The sequence below is a fragment of the Rhizophagus irregularis genome, chromosome 24, assembly GCF_026210795.1.
Source record: "Rhizophagus irregularis chromosome 24, complete sequence".
Classification (NCBI taxonomy): Eukaryota; Fungi; Glomeromycota; class Glomeromycetes; order Glomerales; family Glomeraceae; genus Rhizophagus; species Rhizophagus irregularis.
Genome location: NC_089452.1, coordinates 2002058 through 2025326, shown reverse-complemented (window position 1 = coordinate 2025326; position 23269 = coordinate 2002058). Strand labels below are relative to the sequence as shown.

The 23269-nt window shown below is 27.3% G+C and overlaps 6 protein-coding genes across 7 annotated transcripts; all 6 read right to left on the bottom strand.

Moving 5' to 3' along the window:
• Positions 1-2934: 2934 nt before the first annotated feature.
• On the bottom strand, positions 2935-4134 carry OCT59_016141 (uncharacterized protein; the record flags this gene model as incomplete). Its single annotated transcript, XM_066132272.1, has 5 exons — positions 2935-3119; positions 3220-3270; positions 3383-3409; positions 3488-3517; positions 4125-4134. The coding sequence occupies 5 exons, from the start codon at positions 4132-4134 to the stop codon at positions 2935-2937; spliced, it is 303 nt and encodes a 100-aa protein (XP_066003272.1).
• Positions 4135-6394: 2260 nt separating this feature from the next.
• Positions 6395-7747, bottom strand: OCT59_016140 (uncharacterized protein; the record flags this gene model as incomplete). Its single annotated transcript, XM_025319438.2, has 5 exons — positions 6395-6583; positions 6653-6730; positions 6801-7013; positions 7112-7477; positions 7571-7747. The coding sequence occupies 5 exons, from the start codon at positions 7745-7747 to the stop codon at positions 6395-6397; spliced, it is 1023 nt and encodes a 340-aa protein (XP_025173806.2).
• Positions 7748-9015: 1268 nt separating this feature from the next.
• OCT59_016139 (uncharacterized protein) lies at positions 9016-11077 on the bottom strand (the record flags this gene model as incomplete). The annotated part of the gene is made up of 1 exon (XM_025319437.2): positions 9016-11077. The coding sequence occupies one exon, from the start codon at positions 11075-11077 to the stop codon at positions 9131-9133; it is 1947 nt and encodes a 648-aa protein (XP_025173805.2). The 3' UTR covers positions 9016-9130.
• Positions 11078-16450: 5373 nt separating this feature from the next.
• Positions 16451-17099, bottom strand: OCT59_016138 (uncharacterized protein; the record flags this gene model as incomplete). Its single annotated transcript, XM_066132270.1, has 3 exons — positions 16451-16824; positions 16920-16929; positions 17067-17099. The coding sequence occupies 3 exons, from the start codon at positions 17097-17099 to the stop codon at positions 16451-16453; spliced, it is 417 nt and encodes a 138-aa protein (XP_066003271.1).
• A 2101-nt stretch (positions 17100-19200) lies between these two features.
• Positions 19201-20043, bottom strand: OCT59_016137 (uncharacterized protein; the record flags this gene model as incomplete). Of its 2 annotated transcripts, none has more annotated exons than XM_025319436.2 (1): positions 19201-20043. In XM_025319436.2, the coding sequence occupies one exon, from the start codon at positions 20041-20043 to the stop codon at positions 19201-19203; it is 843 nt and encodes a 280-aa protein (XP_025173802.2). The 2 variants fall into 2 exon arrangements, with proteins under 2 accessions (XP_025173802.2, XP_066003270.1); XM_066132269.1 differs by having other exon boundaries at positions 19201-19575.
• Positions 20044-20242: 199 nt separating this feature from the next.
• OCT59_016136 (uncharacterized protein) lies at positions 20243-20446 on the bottom strand (the record flags this gene model as incomplete). Its single annotated transcript, XM_066132268.1, has 1 exon — positions 20243-20446. The coding sequence occupies one exon, from the start codon at positions 20444-20446 to the stop codon at positions 20243-20245; it is 204 nt and encodes a 67-aa protein (XP_066003269.1).
• Between the last annotated feature and the right edge of the window lie 2823 nt (positions 20447-23269).

Here is a 23269-nt window from a genome sequence, read left to right as displayed (position 1 = left end):
CACCCTATATTATTTAATAATTTTTAAATAAAGAAATTTGTTAGATTAAATTATATGTAAAGATTATAACAATAAATAATAATAGAATTAAATAAATAACTTACTCTCTATATTATTTAATAATTTTTTAAATAAAGAATTTGGTTAGTTTAAGTTATATGTAAATATTATATAAATAATAAGCAATAATAAAATTAGATAAATAACTTACCATCTGTAAAATAATTTTTTAAATAAAGAATTTAGTTAGTTTAAATTATATGTAAATATTATATAAACTATTAATAACAGAATTAAATAAATAACTTACACCCTATAATATTATATAATTTTAAATAAATAATTTAGTTAGTTTAAATTATATGTACATAAGTAATAACTAATAACTTATAACTTACGATCTAAAGGATATTACAAAATAATTTTTAAATATTATATAAATATATAATAATAGAATTGAATAATAACTAACACTCTATAATATTAAATAATTTTTTAAATAAAAAATTTAGTTAGTTTAAATTATATAAATAAGTAATAATAGAATTAAATAAATAACTTACTCTCTGTATTATTTAATAATTTTTAAATAAATAATTTAATTAGTTTAAATTATATGTAAATATTATATAAATAAGTAATAATTGAATTAAATAAATAACTTACCCCCTACATTATTAATAATTTTTAAATAAACAATTTAGTTAGTTTAAATTAATATGAAAATATTATATAAAATAAGTAAATAAATAACAATAGCTTACGAGCTAATGAAATTAAAATAATTTAAAGAATTTAATTAGTTTAAATTAATGTATATATCATATAATATGTAATTATACTAGAATTAAATAAATGACTTATAACTTATGAGCTAAAGAAATCACAAAATAATTTTTTAAATAAATAGTTTATTTAGTTTAATTATATTTAAATATTATATAAATAAGTAATATAGAATTAAAAATAACTTACTCCCTATATTATTAAATAAAGAATTAGTTAAATTAAATTAATAGAATTAAATAAATAGCTTATAACTTACTCACTAAACAAAGTTATAAAAATAATTTTTAAATAAAGAATTTAGTTAGTTTAAATTATTTGTAAATATTATATAAACAATTAATAATAAAATTAAATAGATTAACTTACACCCTAGTATATCATTAAATAATTTTTTAAATAAACAATTAGTTAGTTTAAATTATATGTAAATATTATATAAACTATTAATAACAGAATTAAATAAATAACTTACACCCTATATTATTATATAATTTTTTAAATAAATAATTTAGTTAGTAGTTTAAATTATATGTACATAAGTAATAATTAATAACTTATAACTTACGATCTAAAGGAAATTACAAAATAATTTTTAAATATTATATAAATATATAATAATAGAATTAAATAAGTAATTTATAACTTACCATCTAAAATAAGTTACAAAAAAATTTTGTTAAATAAAGAATAAATTATATATAAGTATTATATGATTAAGTGATAATAGAATTAAGTAAATAACTTACTCTCTATATCATTAAATAATTTTTTAAATAAAGAATTTAGTTAGTCTAAATTATATATAAATAAGTGATAATAAAATTAAATATTTAACTTACGAACTATATTATTAAATAATTTTTTAAATAAAGAATTTATTAGTTTAAATTATATGCAAATATTTAAATAAATAACAATAGAATTAAATAAATAACTTACACCCTATATTATTAAATAATTTTTAAATAAAAGTTTTAGTTGGTTTAAATTATATGTAAGGATTATATAAATATTTAATAATAGAATTAAGTAAATGACTAACGATCTAAAAGGAATTATAAAATAATTTTTTAAGTAAAAATTTGTAAATATTATATAAATAGTAATAATAGAGTTAAATAAATACTTATAACTTACCATCTAAAAGAAAATTACAAAATAATTTTTAATTAAAGGATTTAGTTTGGTTGAATTATATATATAGTATTATTTAAAAGCAATAATAGACGGAATTAAATAAATAATTTATAAACTTACCAGCTAAAAGAAATTACAAAATAATTTTAAATAAAGGATTTAGTTTATATGCAAATATTATATAAATAAATAATGATGAAATTAAATAAATAACTTACTCCCTATATTATTAAATAATTTTTTTAAAATAAAGAATTTAGTTAGTCTAAATTATATGTAAATATTATATAAATAAATATTAATAGAATTAATTAAATAACTTACATACACTCTATATTATTAAATAATTTTTTTAAATAAAGGATTTGTTAGTTTAAATATTGTATATAAATAAGTAATAATAAAATTAAATAAATAACTTATAACCTACCAACTAAAAGGAAATTTTTCAATAAAGTTTAGTTAGCTTATTTTATATATATAATAGAAATATAAATATTATACAACTTACACCCTGTAGTATAATTATCAATAATTAGTTAGATACAAATATAATACAAAGCATTTTAATACTATAAATTAAATATACTATCAACTTACAATCTAGTTAATTGAATTTAGAATATAATTAGTTGAGTCATATAAAATATTAAAACAAATAAATATACTATTGTTACTTACCATCTGTAATATTAAATAGTTATTTAAACAAAGAATTTATCTGAATATAATGTAAAATAAATTAAGAAAAGAACTAAAGATTTAAATAACTGATAACTTACTAACTATAGTATTATTAATCATTAAATGAATTATTTAGTTGCATGGAATATAACACAAATAATAAGTAATGTCATTATTATTCAATTATAAGAAATTATAAGATAACTTATTAACTTACGAGCTAAATTATTTAATATAATTTTGTATAATATAGTTAGTTTAAATTTTATTTGTATATTGCATAAGGTATAATTATAGATAGTATTTAAATTATTAACAAATATTTCAGCTTGTTTGATATACCTTTAGATTCCTTAATACTGCTATCATCAAATTCTTCAGTTCCACTTCCTTCAAATTCTTTAGTGCTTTCTTTAAATTCTTCAATACCACTTTCTTCAAATTTTTCAGTTCCACTCCCTCAAATTCTTCAGTGTCACTTTCTTCAAATTCTTCAATATTACTGGTAACTAGTTTTGTATATTGTAAATTTGGTTTAATTATATTTGATTATTTACAATTAAATGTTTTAATAAATAAAAATTTAATATTTCAGCTTGTTTAATATACCCTTATATTCTCCAGTGCCACTTTCTTCAAATTCTTCAATATTACTTGAAACTAGTTTTGTTATATTGCAAATTTGATTTAATTATATTTGATTATTTACAATTAAGTTTTTTAATAAATAAAAATCTTAATATTTCAACTTTGTTTTGTATATTATATTTACCTTCAGGTTCTTTAGTTCCACACAAAACTAGTTTTATTATATTGCAAGTTTGTTTTAATAATTTTGAATAATTCTAATTTATATCATTCATGTTATATGCTTTACCTTTACCAATATATTGACCCAAAATTCTCCCTAATCGGAAAATATCTTTGTTTCTTTTTTCATTATTATTAAACGGTATGAATAAATATGGTAATAATATTTATGCAAAATGCATTATATGCATCATTGCATACAGTATATGACAAATAAATTTTGCACAACTGGGAATGTATATCAATTAGTGAATTTATTAGTTGTGAGGCGCAGTATTATATTCAGGACTTTCCCAGCGTAAAGATGCTGCCCGAAACTTAGTAGTTTCCGAAACTGTCAAAACCGAAACTTGGTAAAACTATTTCTGAAATTTTCTTATTTTCCAAAACTGGTAAAACTGGTAAAACTAATCTGAAACTGGTAAAACTAATCTGAAACTGGTAAAACTAATATGAAACTGGTAAAACTAACCCGAAACTGGTATAACTAACCCGAAACTGGTAAAACTAATCTGAAACTGGTAAAATTAATCCAAAATTTATAATGCCAAAATTATTACTGAAAGTTCAAAATTTAGCCGAAATTATTGATATAATCCTGGCCATTTTTAGGACGTAATTCTGGCCAAGAAAATGATCGACATTAAAATTTCCTTTTTTGTAAGTTCGTGTAACCATTGTGTGACTAATTTTTCCAATTTTACTGGGAAACATAATTTCCTTTTTAGGAAATTGGTGTAACGTCACGTGATAAAATGTCATAATTTTGGCCAAATTTTAATTTTGGCCAAAATTAGTGAGTTTCGGGCTAGTTTCGGGAGTTTCGGGCTAATTTCGGGAGTTTCGGCTAGTTTCGGGAGTTTCGGAATAGTTTCGGGTTTAGTTTCGGTTTCAGTTTCGGTTTCGGAAACTGAAAAATAGTTTCGGGCAGCATCTTTATGACCCAGCGTAACCTGAAAAAAATGTCACGAAAATTCACGTGACATTTTTTTTGTCACAACCGTCACACCCCACTGCGTTTCCATTTTCTATAAGTATCTGAGGGACTTAGTTTTTTTCGAGTATGTAAAAACCTATTCGTCACACCTTATTCGTCACAAGTGCGCCACAATTAATTTCAGTCAAGTTGCGTAATGCCGGCCATTTCGTGACATTTTTTTCAGGTTACGCTAGGGAAGTCTATATTCAGTTTCGAGTGTATAAAATTTTAAAGTATTATAATTGTGGAATGTTGCAAATGTAATGTATTCTTATTTATTGGGAAGGGCCGAAGGGGAATTAGGATCGTAGAATGACCATAATAAGAAATAGGATTGAAGATCAATTTTTAGGAATTTTCAAAGTGAATATTTATTTAAAGTAGAAACTTATATTTTTAGAAAGTGAAGGAAAAGATTGTCTAAGATCAAAATCCGTTTGCTTTAATAATGGGAGACCTCAAAAAGGGAAGACAAAATATTTTTATGAACTTAGAATTTATTTTGATGATTTCATTATAAAAGGCAAGATAATTTGACTTAGTTAAAAGGGGAGGTTTTCGAATTCTATTTTTATAATTTTTAATATTGCATCATTATATTAACCAAGCATTGTATTATATATATGTGATTTTATATTAAACATCATTTTTGTTAAGACTGCAGTGGCAACGTGATTTACCACGGGCGCATGGTTAATTCATTTAGTCTTAGGTATTATTAAGTACTAATGAAATGATTATCATTCATTTTTATATAAATTAGTTAGTTTGCTTATTTTTATTATTTTTATTGTGTTATTTATAGCATTCCTTTTTAGTATTGTATATAATCCGGGTCGTTCCGCTGCAAGAAATACCTTTTTGACCCTCCTCGTGTTATTTTTTTGACCCGCATATACTATATTACATATAGGAGGGTCAAAAAAGGATGTCGTATAGGGACAAAAAGATAATTTTTGCCGTTCCGCTTCCACGGGTGTCACATGTGAGGTAAGGGTTAAGTTTTACTATCTTCGTCGTTCATTCATAAAGTAAGTTTGAGAGGACTTCGTATACTTGTTGAGAGAAGGAGCGAGTAAACAGGTGGTACTATAAAGATAGACCAGTAGACACTCAGAACAGTAAATACAAAATAACAAAGAAGTTTTATAATAAAAAGATATTTTTCATTATTAAAGTGGTTAGGAATGATGTTTAGTGGCGTGGAAACTCTTTCTATTATATTGGAGGCGAACACTTTTGTTGTATTTTAAATAAATAAACGTCTAACGTCGTCGTAAAAAGAGTTTTTTTGTTTATTTTGTTTATTTCTTTCACCATTGATCATTTAGTATAAATCTTGATTCACGTGACAATCCGACATCCGACATACCGGACCGGATGTTGGGTTCAAAATTTTACCTTGTCCCGAATAATATGAAAACAGCTGTAAACGGATACAACACTAGATTTCACAGAGGTTTAAAATTAAATTTGTCTGTAGATCTAATTCAATCATCACTATTGATCAAATAAATTATAACACTTCAAAACTTAAAAAAAAAAAAAATTTAACAATTCTTTTTCTAGTAAATTATCGCACGATTATTTGATCATTATGCATCTTTATTAAATGCAGTGAGTTGTTTTTTTTCCCAAGAATATATTACTAGACTAATTATGTTAAAGTACAATTACGTCTGATCATTGTTTATTGTTATGCAAACTTAACCCTCTTTTATTAATATCTTATGAAATTATAAAACAATATATTTACTGTATATTCTATAAATTAATCGTAACAATTTCTAAATATACATTACAATTTTATGAGATTAATACACTACAAGAACAAAATTCCTGCCCTGAAACGATTCATGAGACCAGTTCCGATTAAACGATCATGTGTGTAAAGCGCGACGTCTGTGTACTAAGCTTCTTTATATAAAAAATTACTAGTTATGAGAATTATTATATCAAATTCAGAACATATTAAATATTATAATTATTAACTAATTAAATGGAAGACCAAAATTTTTCTTTAAATTTTTGCAAATTATATTTCTGAATAAGATAATTTGCCATTAAAAATGCAATAACAAATACAGCAGCTTCTAATGATTGGAAGTGTAATGTCATTTCATTTATTATTATCCATCCAAGTACAGCAAAGAATGGTGTGGCTGTAACAAAAAGTATTATTTGCTAAAGAGAAATAGGTAAAGTTAGAGAGAAAAAATTTTTAGTACCAGTATAATTTACAAAATTATTTACCACTGAATTTCCATCATCATTGATATTGATTGAAAGACCCGTTCTATTATTTATTGTAGTAGTAGCAACAGTCATAATCTATCATTTAATTAAAAGTAATGTGTTAGTTTTTAAAAAATAGAAAGAAAATTCATATTTTGACAATTACCTCAGCAGCATTACCAACTATAGGCAATAAAACAAAACCGACAAAAGTTCTACTTAATCCTAAAGATTGTACTACTCCATCAATTGAACCAATCAAGCATTTGGAAGAAAAAATCACAACAATGAATACGACAGCCAATAAACTTATTGATATAATAAGCGATGATTTAGGTTGATCTCCTTCTTCATGATATGGATGGGGATGAGATTTTAACTCCAAATAGTAGTAACGAAGTTAGATATCACGTGCGTGGTAGAAAATATAATACGATACAATAAGATTGATCTCGTTGTCGAGATTATTACACTCACCTGGAAATAGAGATAAAGGAAATAAATAATCAATAAAACAATTACTGTTCCATGAGATAAGCTGGAAAGTTCTTTACTATTTGTATTGCTATTTCTAACGAAAAAATTTAATGCCGTGGGAGAAATTAAACCAATGCACGCTAAAGCTATTATACTTTCGGCAGTTTGATTAAACTCTTCTTCATGAAAAATTCTTCTACCTCTTGAAACAATACACATTCCTAATACCAACAGTAGATTTGAGAGAATTGATCCAAGCAAAGATGCTTGAACTACGCGTATCTGTCCATCCATAAATGCTATTGCAGAAAGAATTAGCTCTACCACATTATTACCGAAAGTTACATTTAGCAAACTACCGCTCATCTGCAAGAACAAAGGTAAAGAAAGAACTATTAACATTTAACACTGGCAATTTTATGTTGAGTAGAATTAAATTTAATCGCTTTTGACAATTACCCGGCCAACTCTCAGGCTAACGTCTTTAGCTGCAAGTTCAAGTAATTTGGACAATAGAATTATAACCAAAAAATTCAATGCGAAAACCCAAGTGTCGCTCCATTCTAAGTCATGGGCTAAATATTCAAAAATTAATGCGATGATAGTAAGTATAGTAATTTTAAAAGATTTGAGCATATCAGACTATGAAAAGTATAATCGATTTTAATATAAAAATTTAAAAAAGGAAGTGGAACTGTTAGGCAGAAAATCCGTAATAATTATAAAAACGAAATATTTGTAAATAAAATTCTTAAAAAGTATTTTGATAACCAATATTCGTCAAATTTATAAAAATTTACATAGCAGAATAGTATGCTCATTATAAAGGCAATTTAATAATCTTACTTAATTGAGATTTAGTCTCATTTTCATTCACAAAAAAGTATTAAAATAGGGCTTTTCATAATCTAATATCCTTGGATATTATTAACTTTGTCTTTTATTTTCCTATGGTTCATATCGTTATTATTGTATGTGCGATAAAATGAAGCGAAGAGAATAAAGTGATATGATTGTCTTGATTATATTATATTATTATTACAATGATGACCAATTGATTGTAACAAAGGTGACCCAGCATTATCTGATACAGACGTACAGTATATTCATGTCCGACGATGAATGGGCATGGCAAATTTAAAATACAAGCTACTAGTATCACGTGATTGGTTAATTATAAGTGTACTTCGAATATTATTACTATTTTTTTATTAATTTTATTTAACGAACGTTAACTAATGTCCGTTTTTGTTTTTTTATAGGTCGGTACAAGTCTCGGACTGCAGTTATACAGACACCTTGTAAGGTTCAATTTATTTTTACAAACCCATTTCCTGAAAAATATGAAATAGAATAAAAATATAAGCGCCTGTGAATAAAAACTATAATAAAAAGCTCCTATTTTCGGACAAAACCGATCAGACTTTTCTACAAACGTCAAAAATTTTACCTGTTTAAGATATTGAATTGAATCGTGAAATTTCCTTATTCATTCAATATTTATCATAATTTTATATTTCAAGATGAATATATTTTACTCTTTTTCAGCGATACTTCACGCACACGGTATAAATGTATTAAAAAATGATGTTTACTTGGCTGGTTTGACGAAAATAATTGTCAAATTCATTTGTTTTCTAGTAATAAAATTTTTTCTCTTCAAATTTACTGCGTATGTTGTGTTAGTCTTATCAAATTACTGCATAAAGATTGTTGTCAATTTATTATTGTTCTCAATTGAACAAATGAATTGAAACTTGAGAGTTTGTAACATGAAACAAATTATTTATTTTCCTTATTTAGGGCACAAAGAAATACGTTGCACAGCAACAAGCACGATTAAAGTTCACTTGAAATAAAAGAATTTATAAAAATTTTAAAGTTTATAAAAATTTTAAGTGTTTGTAAAAATTTTAAGTGTTTGTAAAATTTTAAATATTTATAAAATTTTAAATGTTTATTTATTTATTACAATAATTACAAAATTCGTTTAGTCGTTAATTTTTTAAATAAAAAGTTTTAAACAAAAGCATCAACGATAATTCCGGCTTCAAAATGTCCTTGTTCAGCAGCCTTTTTAAACCATTTTAGGGCTTCTTCAATATTCTTTTGTTTAACCCCATTGCCTTTAGCGTACATCTTTCCAAGGAGAAATTGAGCTTCTGTATTATTATTTTGTTCAGCGGCTCTTAACATCCATTTTAATGATTTCTTGTTATTTTTCCTCCAAACTCCATCGCCATTTAAATACATTTTACTAACCATAATTTGTGCATCAGCATTATTTTGTTTAGCTGCTTGTTTAAACAATTTGAGAGCTTCTTTATTACCGTTACTCATATCTTTACTTTCATATAATAATTTTCCAGCTCGTAATTGAGCATTAGTATCATCCTGTTTAGCAGATAATTTGATCCATTTTAAAGCAGCTTCAAAATCTTTATCAACTCCATCACCATCAAGATACATTCGTCCAATAGTAAATTGAGCATCGGTACTATCATTTTCTGCAGCTTTTTTAAACCAATTAAAAGCTTCTTTAGTATCTTTTTTAGCGCCTTTTCCTTCGTATAATAAATTTCCTACGATTAATTGTGAACTAACATCGCCTTGTTCTGCGGATTTTTTAAACCATTTTAAAGCTTGACCAATATCTTGCTGTTTAACTTCATTACCAGAAAGATAAATTCTTCCAAGAGTAAATTGAGCGCCCATATTACCATTTTCTGCAGCTTTTTTAAATAATTTAAAAGCTTCTTTAGCATCTTTTTTAACGCTTTTTCCTTCTTGTAATAAATTTCCAACGATAAATTGTGCATTAGGATCACCTTGTTCAGCGGGTTGTTTAAACCATTTTAAAGCTTTTTCAATATCTTTTTTAACTCCATTACCATCAAGATACATACGTCCAATAGTAAATTGAGCATCCAAATTACCCTTTTCTGCAGCTTTTTCAAACCATTTAAAAGCTTCTTTTGAATTATTTTTAATAACATTTCCTTCATATAATAAATTTCCAATAAATAATTGAGCATTAACAACACCTTGTTCAGCAGATTTTTTCAACCATATTAAAGCTTCATCAATATCTTTTTTAATACCATCACCATCAAAATACATTTTTGCAATAGTAAATTGAGCATCAGGATTATCATTTTCAGCAGATTGTTTAAACCATTTAAAAGCTTCTTTAATATCTTTTTTAGCGCCTTTTCCTTGATATAATAATTCACCAACTATTAATTGTGCACTATCATCACCTTTTTCAGCAGATTTTTTAAACCATTTTAAGGCTTGACCAATATCTTGTTGTTTAGCTTCATTACCATCAAGATAAATTCTTCCAAGTATAAGTTGAGCATCAGAATTATCACCTTCAGCAGCTTTTTTAAACCATTTAAAAGCTTCTTTAACATTTTTATCAACAACGGTTCCTTCTTGTAATAAATTTCCAATAATTAATTGTGCACTAATATCACCTTTTTCAGCGCATTTTCTTAACCATTTTAAAGCTTCAGCAGCATCTTGTTTAACACCACCATTACCATCAAGATACATTAATCCAAGAATAAATTGCGCATCAATATCACCATTTAAAGCTTCTTGTTTAATAACACTTACATCAAAGTATGAATCCGTAGAATTTGATTCCTTAGATATTTTAAGAAATACTACATAAGATCCATCATATTTGATATAACTTTGTACCAAATGTTTAATAGTAGTATCAGACAACCATGAGCGAAAAGCTTTATAAAGTACTCCTTGTTCACCATTTTGATTTACGTGATTTCCACGTCCAGTTATGAATCTTATACGAGAAATACCCGTAGCATGAGATTCTTGTATCGTATTTATTACGATATTTCTTGCTTCTTTATACCTGCGTTCATGCAGGTCAACTGCAGGAAGGTATTTTGTACCAGATTTACTTCGTTTAACTTTTTCGGGTAAGATTGGTGACATGGTTTAAAATTATAATAAAGAAAGAAAAAAATAATTTTTTTTTTTTTTTTTTTTGATTTAAAGAAATTAGGGTTTTGATTTTAATGAATGTATAAATTAACGTTTGTTAAAAATAGTAATTTTTTTTTTGTTTTTTTTCTAAAAAAAAAAAAAAAAGATAAAATAAATAATAAATCACAAGGATGTGAAATTTTTTCTTACGTTAGGAAGAATAAAAAAAAAATAAATAATAAATGAAAATGAATGAAAAAAAAAAAAAATGTAAATAAATAAATCAAGTAAAAAAAAAAAAAAAAAAAAAAATTTTAAGCGGTGGCTGTGTCGGGATGAAGAGAAAAAACTATTCCTGATAATTTTTCTCTTAAAAAATTTCAAATTAAAAGAAAAAATTCGTCATTTTATAAAAAAAAAATAAAAAAAAATAAAAAAAATTGATACACAAAGAGTTTCATTTCACTATTTCATTTAAAAATATTTTAATATTTTTATTTTAACATTTTAAACCCTAATAAGGAAAAAAAAAGGGAATAAAGAATGAAAATTTAACATGAAACCCATATGTTGATCATCAAAATAAATTAAACAAAGACCCTTTTTCTATTCGGAGATTCACAATGTTTACGTGTCATGTGTTGTTTAATAATTGATGATCTTTTATCGATTATTGGATATATTGTTAGAAGAATAGAGTATTTCATTAAGTTACACCGTTTTATATTTGTAGGAAATTATATGTTATCAAATAAACTACCGCCAAATTAAAAAAAAGAACCATATACGGAAGAATATTAACACACTATAAGTAAATAATAAATTACAAAAACAACTTTTTTTAACAAGGGCTTTTTTAGCCCAACAATTTTTTTTTGTTCTCATAAATTTTATTTACATACACATAATATTAAAAATAAATTTAATAAATTTTAGAATGGTTTAAGATCATCTGAAATGAAGCTTTTAACCCTTTCTCTCTGTTTCAACCAAATATTATTTATTGTTTAGTATCATCCTTCGATGGTTTTCAGGCAAAATTTGCCAACCGTTATTACGCAAGGGGAAATCGCAAATCTTTTGTCGATCCCAAAAATAATTGGTGACTTACCAACCACATGGCATATGTACAGTTAGCCTTTATTATACTATTTAATTAATACACGAACTAACTTCAACATAAGTTTTTATGATATTTTTGTCATTTCTAACTTCTTACTGAATTTATAAGATGCATCTAACAAGATTCAGACGATTCATAATAAAAATAAAACTTTAATAAAATCCTTTTTAATTAAATTATTGTTGTAGTAAATGTAAAAAGGAATAAGATTGGCTTTGTTATGACAAAATATATATATATATATATTTTCGTTGTAGATCTAGACATTTTGGGAGTATTCGGATAAATAAATTTTCACGAATAAGGGCATTCCATTTTCTTTATTTCAGAATAACTTTCAGTTTTTTTTTTTTAGAAAGTTAAACCTTAAAATATGACCTTATTTATTTTGACGATTTTTGTTATAACGTAACGGTAATATCCTTTTATAGTAACTGTTAAATATGCCGATTTTTAAGAAATTTACGTACTTGCTTACATGTTAATTGTAAGTGGGTAAATTTGTTCCGCAAAAATTCTGAATTTAAAAATAAAGTTACATTTTACGCTCCTTTTAGGCTTGCAAATTCGGAAATTTTGTAAGCAAATGTACCTACTTATGCATACAGTAAAGTAATTAAAGTATCCGTAGGAAATACGGTATCTCTATATACGAAAAACTCCGAACGCAAAAAAATATATAAAGACGGCATACCTGATTTGAAATAGATCTGCACATCACAATGTATTTAATGTATTTATAGAATAATAGTATAAAATAAGTTGCACCAACTTTTGTACCACGCTTCCTACCTATATTAAAACATTATTTTTAGCTTTATATATTTTTTTATTATCAATTCGAGATCCGGCTATAAATCAGTGAAAATTACTATCAAAAAATGGTGCGAAATTTTGATCATTAATGAAATTTATTTGATTGGCATTTTTGTGGGTAAGGTATCACTGCATCCAGTGCAACAAAATGAAAATGTTACGCAGTATTTTATAGCAGAAAAACCACAGCTTTCGAATGTATTATTAATTTCTCTTCCGATAAAAATTAAGAAATGACTTGTCTTTGTCAGGTTCTTATTATTTACGAATTTTCACTGATCGACATCCGGATCACGAATTAATGTTATTTTTAAAAGGTGATAATTTCTTTTTCCTAGAATCAGGCATGGAAGAGAGACAAATATTGCATACTTCAGTACTTCACCACCACCAACTGTTGTTTTTGGATGGATAATTGGACAAGAATTAACATTATACTCTCGATAATTGGGAATTGTTGTATTATTTACATCATTTCTGACGGCAAATTATCTTATCCTAAAATATAATTCACAAAAATTTAGAATAAAAGTTATTGGTCTTTCAAAATTTTTTATAGCTACAATAGTAACTGCTGAGTATACAGTATATTATAGTAATATTTTTTTAATATTAGAGTTTGACCCAATATAATCATCTTATTCCGAGTTACTTATAAACATACGTATTGTTCAAAAGAGTGTGACTATATGGGTCAATTGTAACGTATATCCTTTATTTCCAATGGAACATTGTATAAAAAGTAGCGTCAATAAATATTAGATGTACAGTATAGCGAAAACAATTGGTCATTAATGATGATCATGTGAGCAAATTTTGCACATTCCCAAACGTCACGTGCATGTTGCGCAATACAAAATTTACTACGGCGGGCCGGACAAAAAATGATTTATGTAATACTGCATCGAACAAAAATTAGTAGAATATTAAAAAATATATATATACGCTAAACAGAAAAAACCATGAAAGGTATATAAAGTAAATTACAATTTACAAAGTGGGTGTGAAATGTGAATGATCTTGAAAATAATCCAACGAATCCAACGGAAATTGAATTTAATAAAATAAATATTTCAGAAAAATATACCGAATCAGCAAATATCGAATATCGTAATAAACCTTTTACTGAAGGTTTTGATGTATAATAATGTGACCCATTTAGATTAATGGAAGAATGGACCTGTGGAAATCCCAAAATTAATAAATTTATAAAGGTTACAATATGTAAGCCAGTCAAAGTCCATTTGCCATTTGAAGGATTTAAGGATATAAAAAAATTGGTGAAGATGGATGGATTTGATGGTAAATCAGAGTACTATGAAAATGATGATGGAAATTTAAATTCACGCCTAAGAAAGTTGCTTTAAAAAGTTACTTCTAATTTAATTTAATTCATTTTTTATTATCTATAGAATTAAAAAAGTTTGGTAATATTTAGATTATTCTATATAAATTAATTTGAATAATGTAACGATTGTAACGTACAATATGTTGCGTCAAATTATTACGAATTATTATCATAGACCGGTAATGTATTTATTTTGGACTATAGAACGTATAATTTAATTCAGTTTTATTTTGTTTATTTCTTTTGTGAATTTTAGAAAAAGAAAAAAATAATCTTTTTTTGTATATTTCTTAATTTTTATTTATTAAAGGTAATTCCATTCCGATCCACAGAACCAAGATACTGTAAATATCTGAATCGAATCCTTTTTTAAATTTCTTACAAAAAAAAAAAAAAAAAATCAATTTTGGGGTTAAAGTTTAAAGATCATTTCAAAGAGTAATGTATATGCCATTTTCTCGTCTTTTTTAAAAGGAAACATTATACTTTCCTTTTTAATAGGATTTGTTTTTTGGACTACTTGGACTACATTTAAAAGTATATACTATTCTTTTTAGATTTTTTTAAGAAAACCCCTTTTCTCATTTTATAGGTTTTTATATTTAATCAGCTTCTTTTGGGTATGAATATTAAGTTTTAAAGCAATATATTTTCGAAACCTTTTTTTTATTCAAAAGATATTATGCTTATGTTTGTTGTTTTTTGTAGGTATCATAATTTGATGCGTAAAAAAAGTGAGTTTTTTTATAATTTTTTTTTCCGACTTATAGGTTTCTGAAGACCTTTAAAAGGGTTGAACCAATGTCATTTGTTGATTATTAGGCGGATTATTCTGAAGCGCTAAAAATTGTTGCAAATTAAAAATATTTTTGTTTAGGTTTGGGATCTGGTTGGTATCGGCCTTTCCAATTCTGGGCTTGGCGAACGCAACCTGCATGCCTTCTTCTCCAGCATTCTGTATCAGTATTATAGCGTACAGTCATTCTGTGAGCATTTCTTCTATACTCATCTCGCTCTCTTTGAGTATTATTTAATTCAGCCAGCCTAATTCCCAATTCTGTCTACGTGCATTTCTTTCAATTTAATGCATCTGTTAACATACGATATGTCCTTAAAGTTGGGCTCTAGCTTCATTTAACTGAGATCATTTACTTCGTCTATTTTCATCATTCAATAAATTTTGATATTAATCACGCTCGGCTATAATATTTGCTATATTTGCTGTAAATTTCTATTTCCCTGCACTAGTCCCTTGCAATTGGGTACTATTTCAAAGAATACCATCTAGTCCATCAGTAATATTATCAAAATGCCGTCCAAGATTAATAGGATTTGAAACTCTCGTCCCATCTATATGCCTGCGAATGGCTTACAAACTATTGGAGATAGCTGTTCGATTGGTTAAAATTACATCAACCGGATCTGGATTTGCCTGAGCCATACTGACATTATCTATAGAGAATTTTTTGCTGACAAGTTTACTAATCCTTTCCTTAAGCTGAGATATCTCTTCTTGCAAGGCATGATACCTGATCCTCTCGGGATTCTATAAAAAATAATTTAGTTTCTGCGACCTTTTCTAGATGCTTTATTTTTTTCACCAATACAGATAACTAAGATTTCTTGTTCTGAGACCCATTCCTTATAAAATCTAGCTATTTCCAGCTCACTGTGTATAAATCACGCTTTAGCCATTTTATCCGGTCCTTATAGAACCTTTTTTCTTTGGACATACCGTATCTCTGAGTGAAGTAAAAATTTATGTGATTCTATTTTAGCAAGACATTCCTCCTCGAAACTTTCCCTGTAACATCTTAGAGCATTGATTAATTTATCAAGGAAAAAAATATCGTGAGTTAGTACTGTACGCGTTGACATCTGAGCAAAACAATGTATGGTTTATTTTTAAATATTCCTGTTTGCCTAGCTGCTAGGGAACGATACATTGTTTAAAAAATCAATTGCCTAATATGGAGGCGAAACTTTATTAAAAATACATGGCTAAAATTTATTACATAGAACTGTCACAAGTGGCGCATAATCTCATTGTTATATTATTACCATCATCCACACTATTTGATTGCCAGTAGAAACTTCATAAGATGGTGGTTGGATAGATAAAATCGGAGTGTTCTCTCCAACAATTTCCTGTATCACCATCTTCATTACAAGGCATAGATGGAGTCTGAAATAGATTACGAGACAGAGATTCCGAACGTGTACAACTTCTTCGATTGCTTCGGCTCCTTCTACTTCTTTGGCTAGATGATCTTTGGCCTAGTACCTGTTCAACCTCCTCAATAGAAGGTGTAAGTAAAGAACTTCTCCTACTTCGTCCGCGGTTGGAAATATTCATATTACGGATTCTGTCAAATGGATCTTCAGGTCTCTTCCAAAAATGAGTACGAAATCCATCAATATTCGGCTTCTTCTCGCCCTTCGACTGCCACTCATATATTCGCACATCGACTTAGAGAAAAAATATATGTACAATCTATTGGATGTCATATAGAAAGTGAACGGGTCCCAAAGGGATCACGCCAAGAGATCAAAAAATAACTTACGTTGTAGTCTCTAATAAGATTCGCAAATTTTTCTTTGCATTGATATCCATTAAAGTTCGTGCCATGCTGGTCATTTATCTTCGTTGCGATGCTATTCAAATTCATGGTATTCTTCATTTCTATTTTTCAGCTTATCAATAAGAATACGGTACGGGTCTGATCGTTGCTCCATTCAGTCATTTCAACTATAGTTCGACCATACTTAGGCAATGGATGTGATGTGATTGAGATGCGTCAACAATAACCTCCATCACCCACTTCACGTTTTTATACAACTCCTTTTCTTCTTCTGAATCCTCTTTTAAGGCAGACTCAGTAAAGCGTATATTAAGAGGATTTTTACTTGTACAGGATATTCCGTCCGAGGAAATACCATTCCGTGGCCGTTTTGGAGATCACATAATATAGTCGTAGTCATCCCAAATGCTTCGCCCACCTACGCTTTCTCTTATTCACCTGTAATGCACTGTAATGCACTTTCACATTGGACCAAATTCTGAGAAAAACCCATGACCACTTGATGTAGCATTCTCTCCGTAATGCATATTAGTTCTTCAAGAGCCTTGTTTGCATGGTCGACCCGACCAGTACTTTCTTCGCCAACAACTTCGAGCTGAGGGGCTAAGATAAGCTCTTTATTGGTTATTCTTTTTATGGTGTAGAGCGAAGCATAGAGAATGGCCGAAATATATTCATAATGCATGGCTTCGTTGCTATCGGCAAGTAAAGCTCCCATATTTCCAAACCTGCGCTTCATTTCCTTTAAACATTGTCGCAACTCCTCGTCTTCGTCTTCGAGTTGTATGTCACCTAGAAATATGAAAGAAGTTAATGGCTGTGTATGAAATTCTCTGCTTCTCCGATGCAGATTCACACATTTATTTGAAGGATATATGAATTTTATCAAGAAAAAAAAATAACTTCTCTCCCGAAAAAATAATTTTTGAGAAACTTACTGGTGGGAATTGTCTGATCGTGCCTATACCATACCATACTTTTTCAACACTTCCTTCAAACTCTTGTACGATGAGAAGACCCTCAAAATTTTCTCCTTGCACTCCTTGCTCCCTTCATACCATAATCTTGAAAATTTTGCTTGGACAAATGAGGAATACACAACCGTCAACCTCTTCATTTTCTAAAATTTTGAGTGCCGTCTCGTTAAGCCCTTAAGTTCTGCTCCTTCAAAAATGAGATAAGTTCAAACGTGTCATATTTTTAACAATCATCCGCTAGCGTGAGCGAGTCATTTCCAGTTGCAGCTGTGAGCATTAATATATGTTTTTATGTTGCACGGATTGGTCAGGTGATTAGTGACATTGCATCATCGCACATGACTTTTGCACGTCTGAAATCTGTGCCAGGTTACGCCGAGTTCGGTGACAAATAACAGGTGACAAATAAGGTTTGGACCACAAAAAAAAAAAAAAATTTAAGTCCCTCAGATAAATAGTGTTTTTGGAACTCGGGCTTTGCACGTGATCATGTGACGCTAAATGACGCTAAACATCACCCCTTACTCTAAAGCTAGTATATTCGGCGTAACCTGGCACAGATTTCAGACCAGCATGACTTTTAATAATACAGTCAGCTCACCTTATAACGAATTCTGTGTCCAGGCAAATTATCCCTTCGTTATAAGAAAATTCGTTAACTATATTGGAAAATAGTGTTTCGATCCGGATAAAACCTCAAATATTTTAATGTGGGATTATGATTAAAAAAGGTTACAAAATTTCGGCTTTGAGTGGACTATAATTTCGGCCAGAATTAAAATAATATTATTCCATAATTTTTATTAATTTTGGTGGTCCCAGCCTAAATTAACCGAGCTGGTATCCAGATAAAAACCGGATAAAACCGCTACGGATCGAAACTCTATTGGAAAAATATAGTATAATATGGGAAATTTGGGATAATAGGGTATAATGTGGTATATTGTTGATATTTATTACGTTATGTTACAATGTGAACGGCTGAAAGGATTCCCGTCACACAGAATATCTTCGTTATAGTAAAAAAAAATTTTGTTATAAAGAAAATTCGTTATAGGAAGAGTCATTTTTATATTGTTGTTTATAGATGTTACTTCGTTAAACGGTATAAGGCATTTAATTATTAATATTTGGTGTAACGAGATTTTTTTTATATATTGATATTTTTCTATTTCCTGTAACTAAGATTTTTTTATGTTTACACAAAATAATAAATAATTTATTGAAATAAAAATTCTGTTTAATCCATTAACATTGACATAAAATTTAGATCTACTGAAAAAAATTCAGATTGGCTCTTGTCTAATCCTTGTTTCAGCAAAGCGATCTTTCTCATTATGTGGTCTCCTAACTTTTGGAATACAGGCCAGAGTAATCCTGTCAAACACATTATTACAATTCTCTTTACTCATTGGATCAACTTGCATATATCCAATTGCTCCAACTCGGTTTGCAACTGCTTCTGCCTGTTCTCTACTTACAAATTCCTTACCCCTATTTTTTCTCTTTCTTTCTTCCTTAACGCTTTTAAAAAAATCATTATATGAAAAGTCTAGGTCTTCAATAATTGGTATCGAATCACGCAACACTTTATTATTTCCGACCAATAATAAAGGTGGCATCTTGTGTGGAAAACTTTTTTTGACATCAGGAATCCACATTTTCTCGATGTTAATTAATGTTTGTGGATCATCTAACGCAAAACAAAGAATTATTGCACCTGTATCTTCGTATTCGATTTCACGATCAGTTTCTCCTAATTTAAAATTGCCAATTGCGTCGTAAATTTTATAAACAAAGTGATGACCCAATGTATACCAATTGAAAGGTAATAATGGGTAATAGAATGTTTGACCATATTCCCAGGGATGACAAAAAACACGACGAGCAAGTGTTGTTTTTCCAACATCATTATCACCAATTATTGCTATTTTTAGCCAGATTGGATTAAGGTGTGAAGAAAGTTTCGTATCAGTTTCAATAGGCTTGGCTGACGAATTTCCACAAGATGTTTTATGCTCTTTCCAGTCTTTTTTTTGACATTCTTTAGAGCAATAATATATGAGCTTGCATTTCGAACAATAACTCGTAGAAGGTTTTTTACATACGTTGCACTTTTTATTATCCATTCAGACAGACTTGAGGACAGGCAGAAAAGCTCATACTTTTCAATTATAGGATGGCTAAAAATTGTGTTACAAGCAAATAAGTCATTTGATCATTAATCTAGTAAATAAGTTCAACTCGAGGTCACACAATTTGATAGTCATTTACATAAATTAACAAATGTAACGGTAACAATTTTTATGTGAAACCACTTTCTTGATCTTAACGTGTTTTGTCATCATCGTTTATAAGGAACGGCCCTTTTACTCTTGCATTAGAATCAGATGGCTCGGATGTCTCAGATGAATCAGAGAAATCTGATACTTTTGGTATCTCTTCATATCTTTCGCTAAGAGTATAACCTTTCACAATTGAGTCTGGAGTATAGTTAGATATTATAATTATGTTAATTTTATAGATTTTCATTAACTATATATTATACAACATCAATAACCTTTCCTTCTATTTAAAGAGAATTTTTTACCGAAATTCTCTATCGAAAAAAAAATCACTCCGTTAAAAAATTTACTAATAAACTATTAAAAAAAATATTCAATAATGTAATTTCTATAATAAGATTTTCAGCAAAATTATTTATCTCCCTATTAAAGAAAAATTCTTTAATGAAATTCTCCATCAAAAACAAACCTATTAAAAAAAAATTCTCCAACGAAATTCTTTACCAAAAAAACATTTTCACCTATTAAAATAAAATTCTCAAAAGAAATTATTTATAAAGAATAACTCCCTCCTATTAAAAAATTCTTTAATGAGGGTCTTTATCAAAAAAAAAAAATATCCCTGTTAAAATAATTTTCTAATAATTATCTACCAAGAAAAAAAAATCTTCCCTATTAAAAAATCCTCTCCTATTAAAATAAATTTTCCAACGAAATTATCTGTCAAAAAAACTGAATCTTCTTATTAAAAATTCTTTAACGAAATTATCTATCAAAAAAAAAAAAAAAAATCTTTTCTAATAAAAAATTACTAAAGAAATTCCATCAAAGAAAAGCTTTACCTATATTAAAAAAAAAGAATTCTTTACCAAAAATTTTATTTTATAAAAAAAAATCCTCCACGAAAAATTTTCTAATAAAATTTAAAAACTAAAGACTAAAAAATTTTTTAAAATCTGCTGACAATTTTGTCAACCCGTTCTGACGAAAGACCAGCCCTGTTCTACTATCAAAACAGAGCCAGTATTCATGCACATGGTAAATGGAACAATGTGAATTATGTGATCTTTTTGATACTGCGGTTGATAAAAATAAAAATCAATTTTATATTTGTTTATACCATACAGTATGTCAATATAATTTCATATACTGCCACCTATTTTCAATTGTGTAATGCTAATACATATAATTATATTAACTAAGTATAAATATTAATATCATAACCAAATCTTAATTGTACTGATCACATCAAGCAATAAATACATATATATATATATTCATTTTACATTTGTACTTGTACATCAAAATAGAGTAAAGTTAGAAGACTTTAATTTATCAAATAAAAAAAAATAATAAATTAAGCACAATCAGCTATTGTAAGAAATATAAAAAATATTACATTATTATTGGAAATGGTTTTATATTATTATTTTAATAATTTATATCTCATTATTCTCATAATTGGAAAAGTTATAAAAAAAAGATTTATTTAAATTACAAACCAAGAAACTTGTAAAATATTTACTATAGTGTTTAAATAATTCTAAATATAATAAAAAAAGTGAATATAAATACATAAGCTAAAAAAAAAAGAATTATTTAAATTACAAACTAAGAAACTTGTAAAATTTTATTACTCTAGCCTTAGTGTTTAAATAAATCTAAAAAGAATAAAATAAAAAAAATTTCTTTTGAATGTGTAATATCAAATATTACTTAAAAAAAACTATAAATTTTTTAAAAACAATGATTAGTTAATTTTCATCTGTTTTAATATCTAATAATTAAATATTAAATAAAATTAATTTCACATAAATAATTTGCAAGATTGATTCTTTAATATATCATAGTACATACCTAATGACCCCAAATTCTTAATTATATAATCATTCAAATCTTCACTTACTAGCATTCATTTGCCTTTACACTAGCTTGTGAATTTTCACTTTCAAGAATTTCATTCAACTTTTTACTAGTATTCTCATCTGTTTTAATAATTAAATAAATTAATTCATTTCATATAAATAATTATTTTTTATATATTATAGTATATACCTAATGACCTCAAATCTTTAATCACACAATCATTCAAATCTTCACTTTCAAGACTTTCATTCAATTTTTTACTGGTAAAGTCAAGTAGGCGACTTGTATAACATGCTTTAGGGTAGGGATGGCAATGGTCACGGTCATTAACCGGTTATGACCGGTCATGACCATGACCGATATCGGTCGGTCAAAGACCTCTGACCGACCGTTTGACCGACCGTTTAACCGATCCTGAAAGCGTTTGCGAAACGTAATTTAATAAAAAAAATGTTTCACAAACGGTTTTTTAATTATTTTAATAGAAAACGTTGCGAAAACGTTTTTTATTAAGTATTTCAATTAAATTACGTTTCGCAAACGTTTTCAGGATCGGTCAGACCGGTCGGTCAAACGGTCGGTCGGTCGGTCGGTCAAAGGTTCTTGACCGGTTATGACCGACCAATGACCGACCATGACCGACCGTTGCCATCCCTACTTTAGGGTGAGATTTAGTAGCAAGGTTGTTGCACCCAATTGCATTTATAAATTCCATAAAGTTGCTTTTTGATTTTTTATAAATTTTATAATCAACATTTTTATAAATTTTATAATCATCGGAAAGGATAATCCAATTATAAATAACACCTTTCACTTCTGATGTAGATGGCCTTTTTAATGGATCTTCATTCCAACATTTTTTCATTAAATTTACATAACATTGTGGAGTATTTTCAATAATTTCAGGACGTTCACCTTTACAAATACTTAAACTAAGTTGAAGATCATGTGCTCTATTAATAAATGGTGGTATTCCAGATGTAAACTCCCACATAATCATAGAAAAACTATATATATCACTAGCTGGAGTATAAGGTTTGCCTCTTAAAACTTCAGGAGCCATAAATGGTATAACACCATGAATATCATACTCTTTCAAAAACGATTTTACAGGTTGACATAATCCTAAATCACTAATATAAATTTTATCCTTATTCTTATCATTATGATTTAAAATATTACCATCATGAAAATCACAATGAAT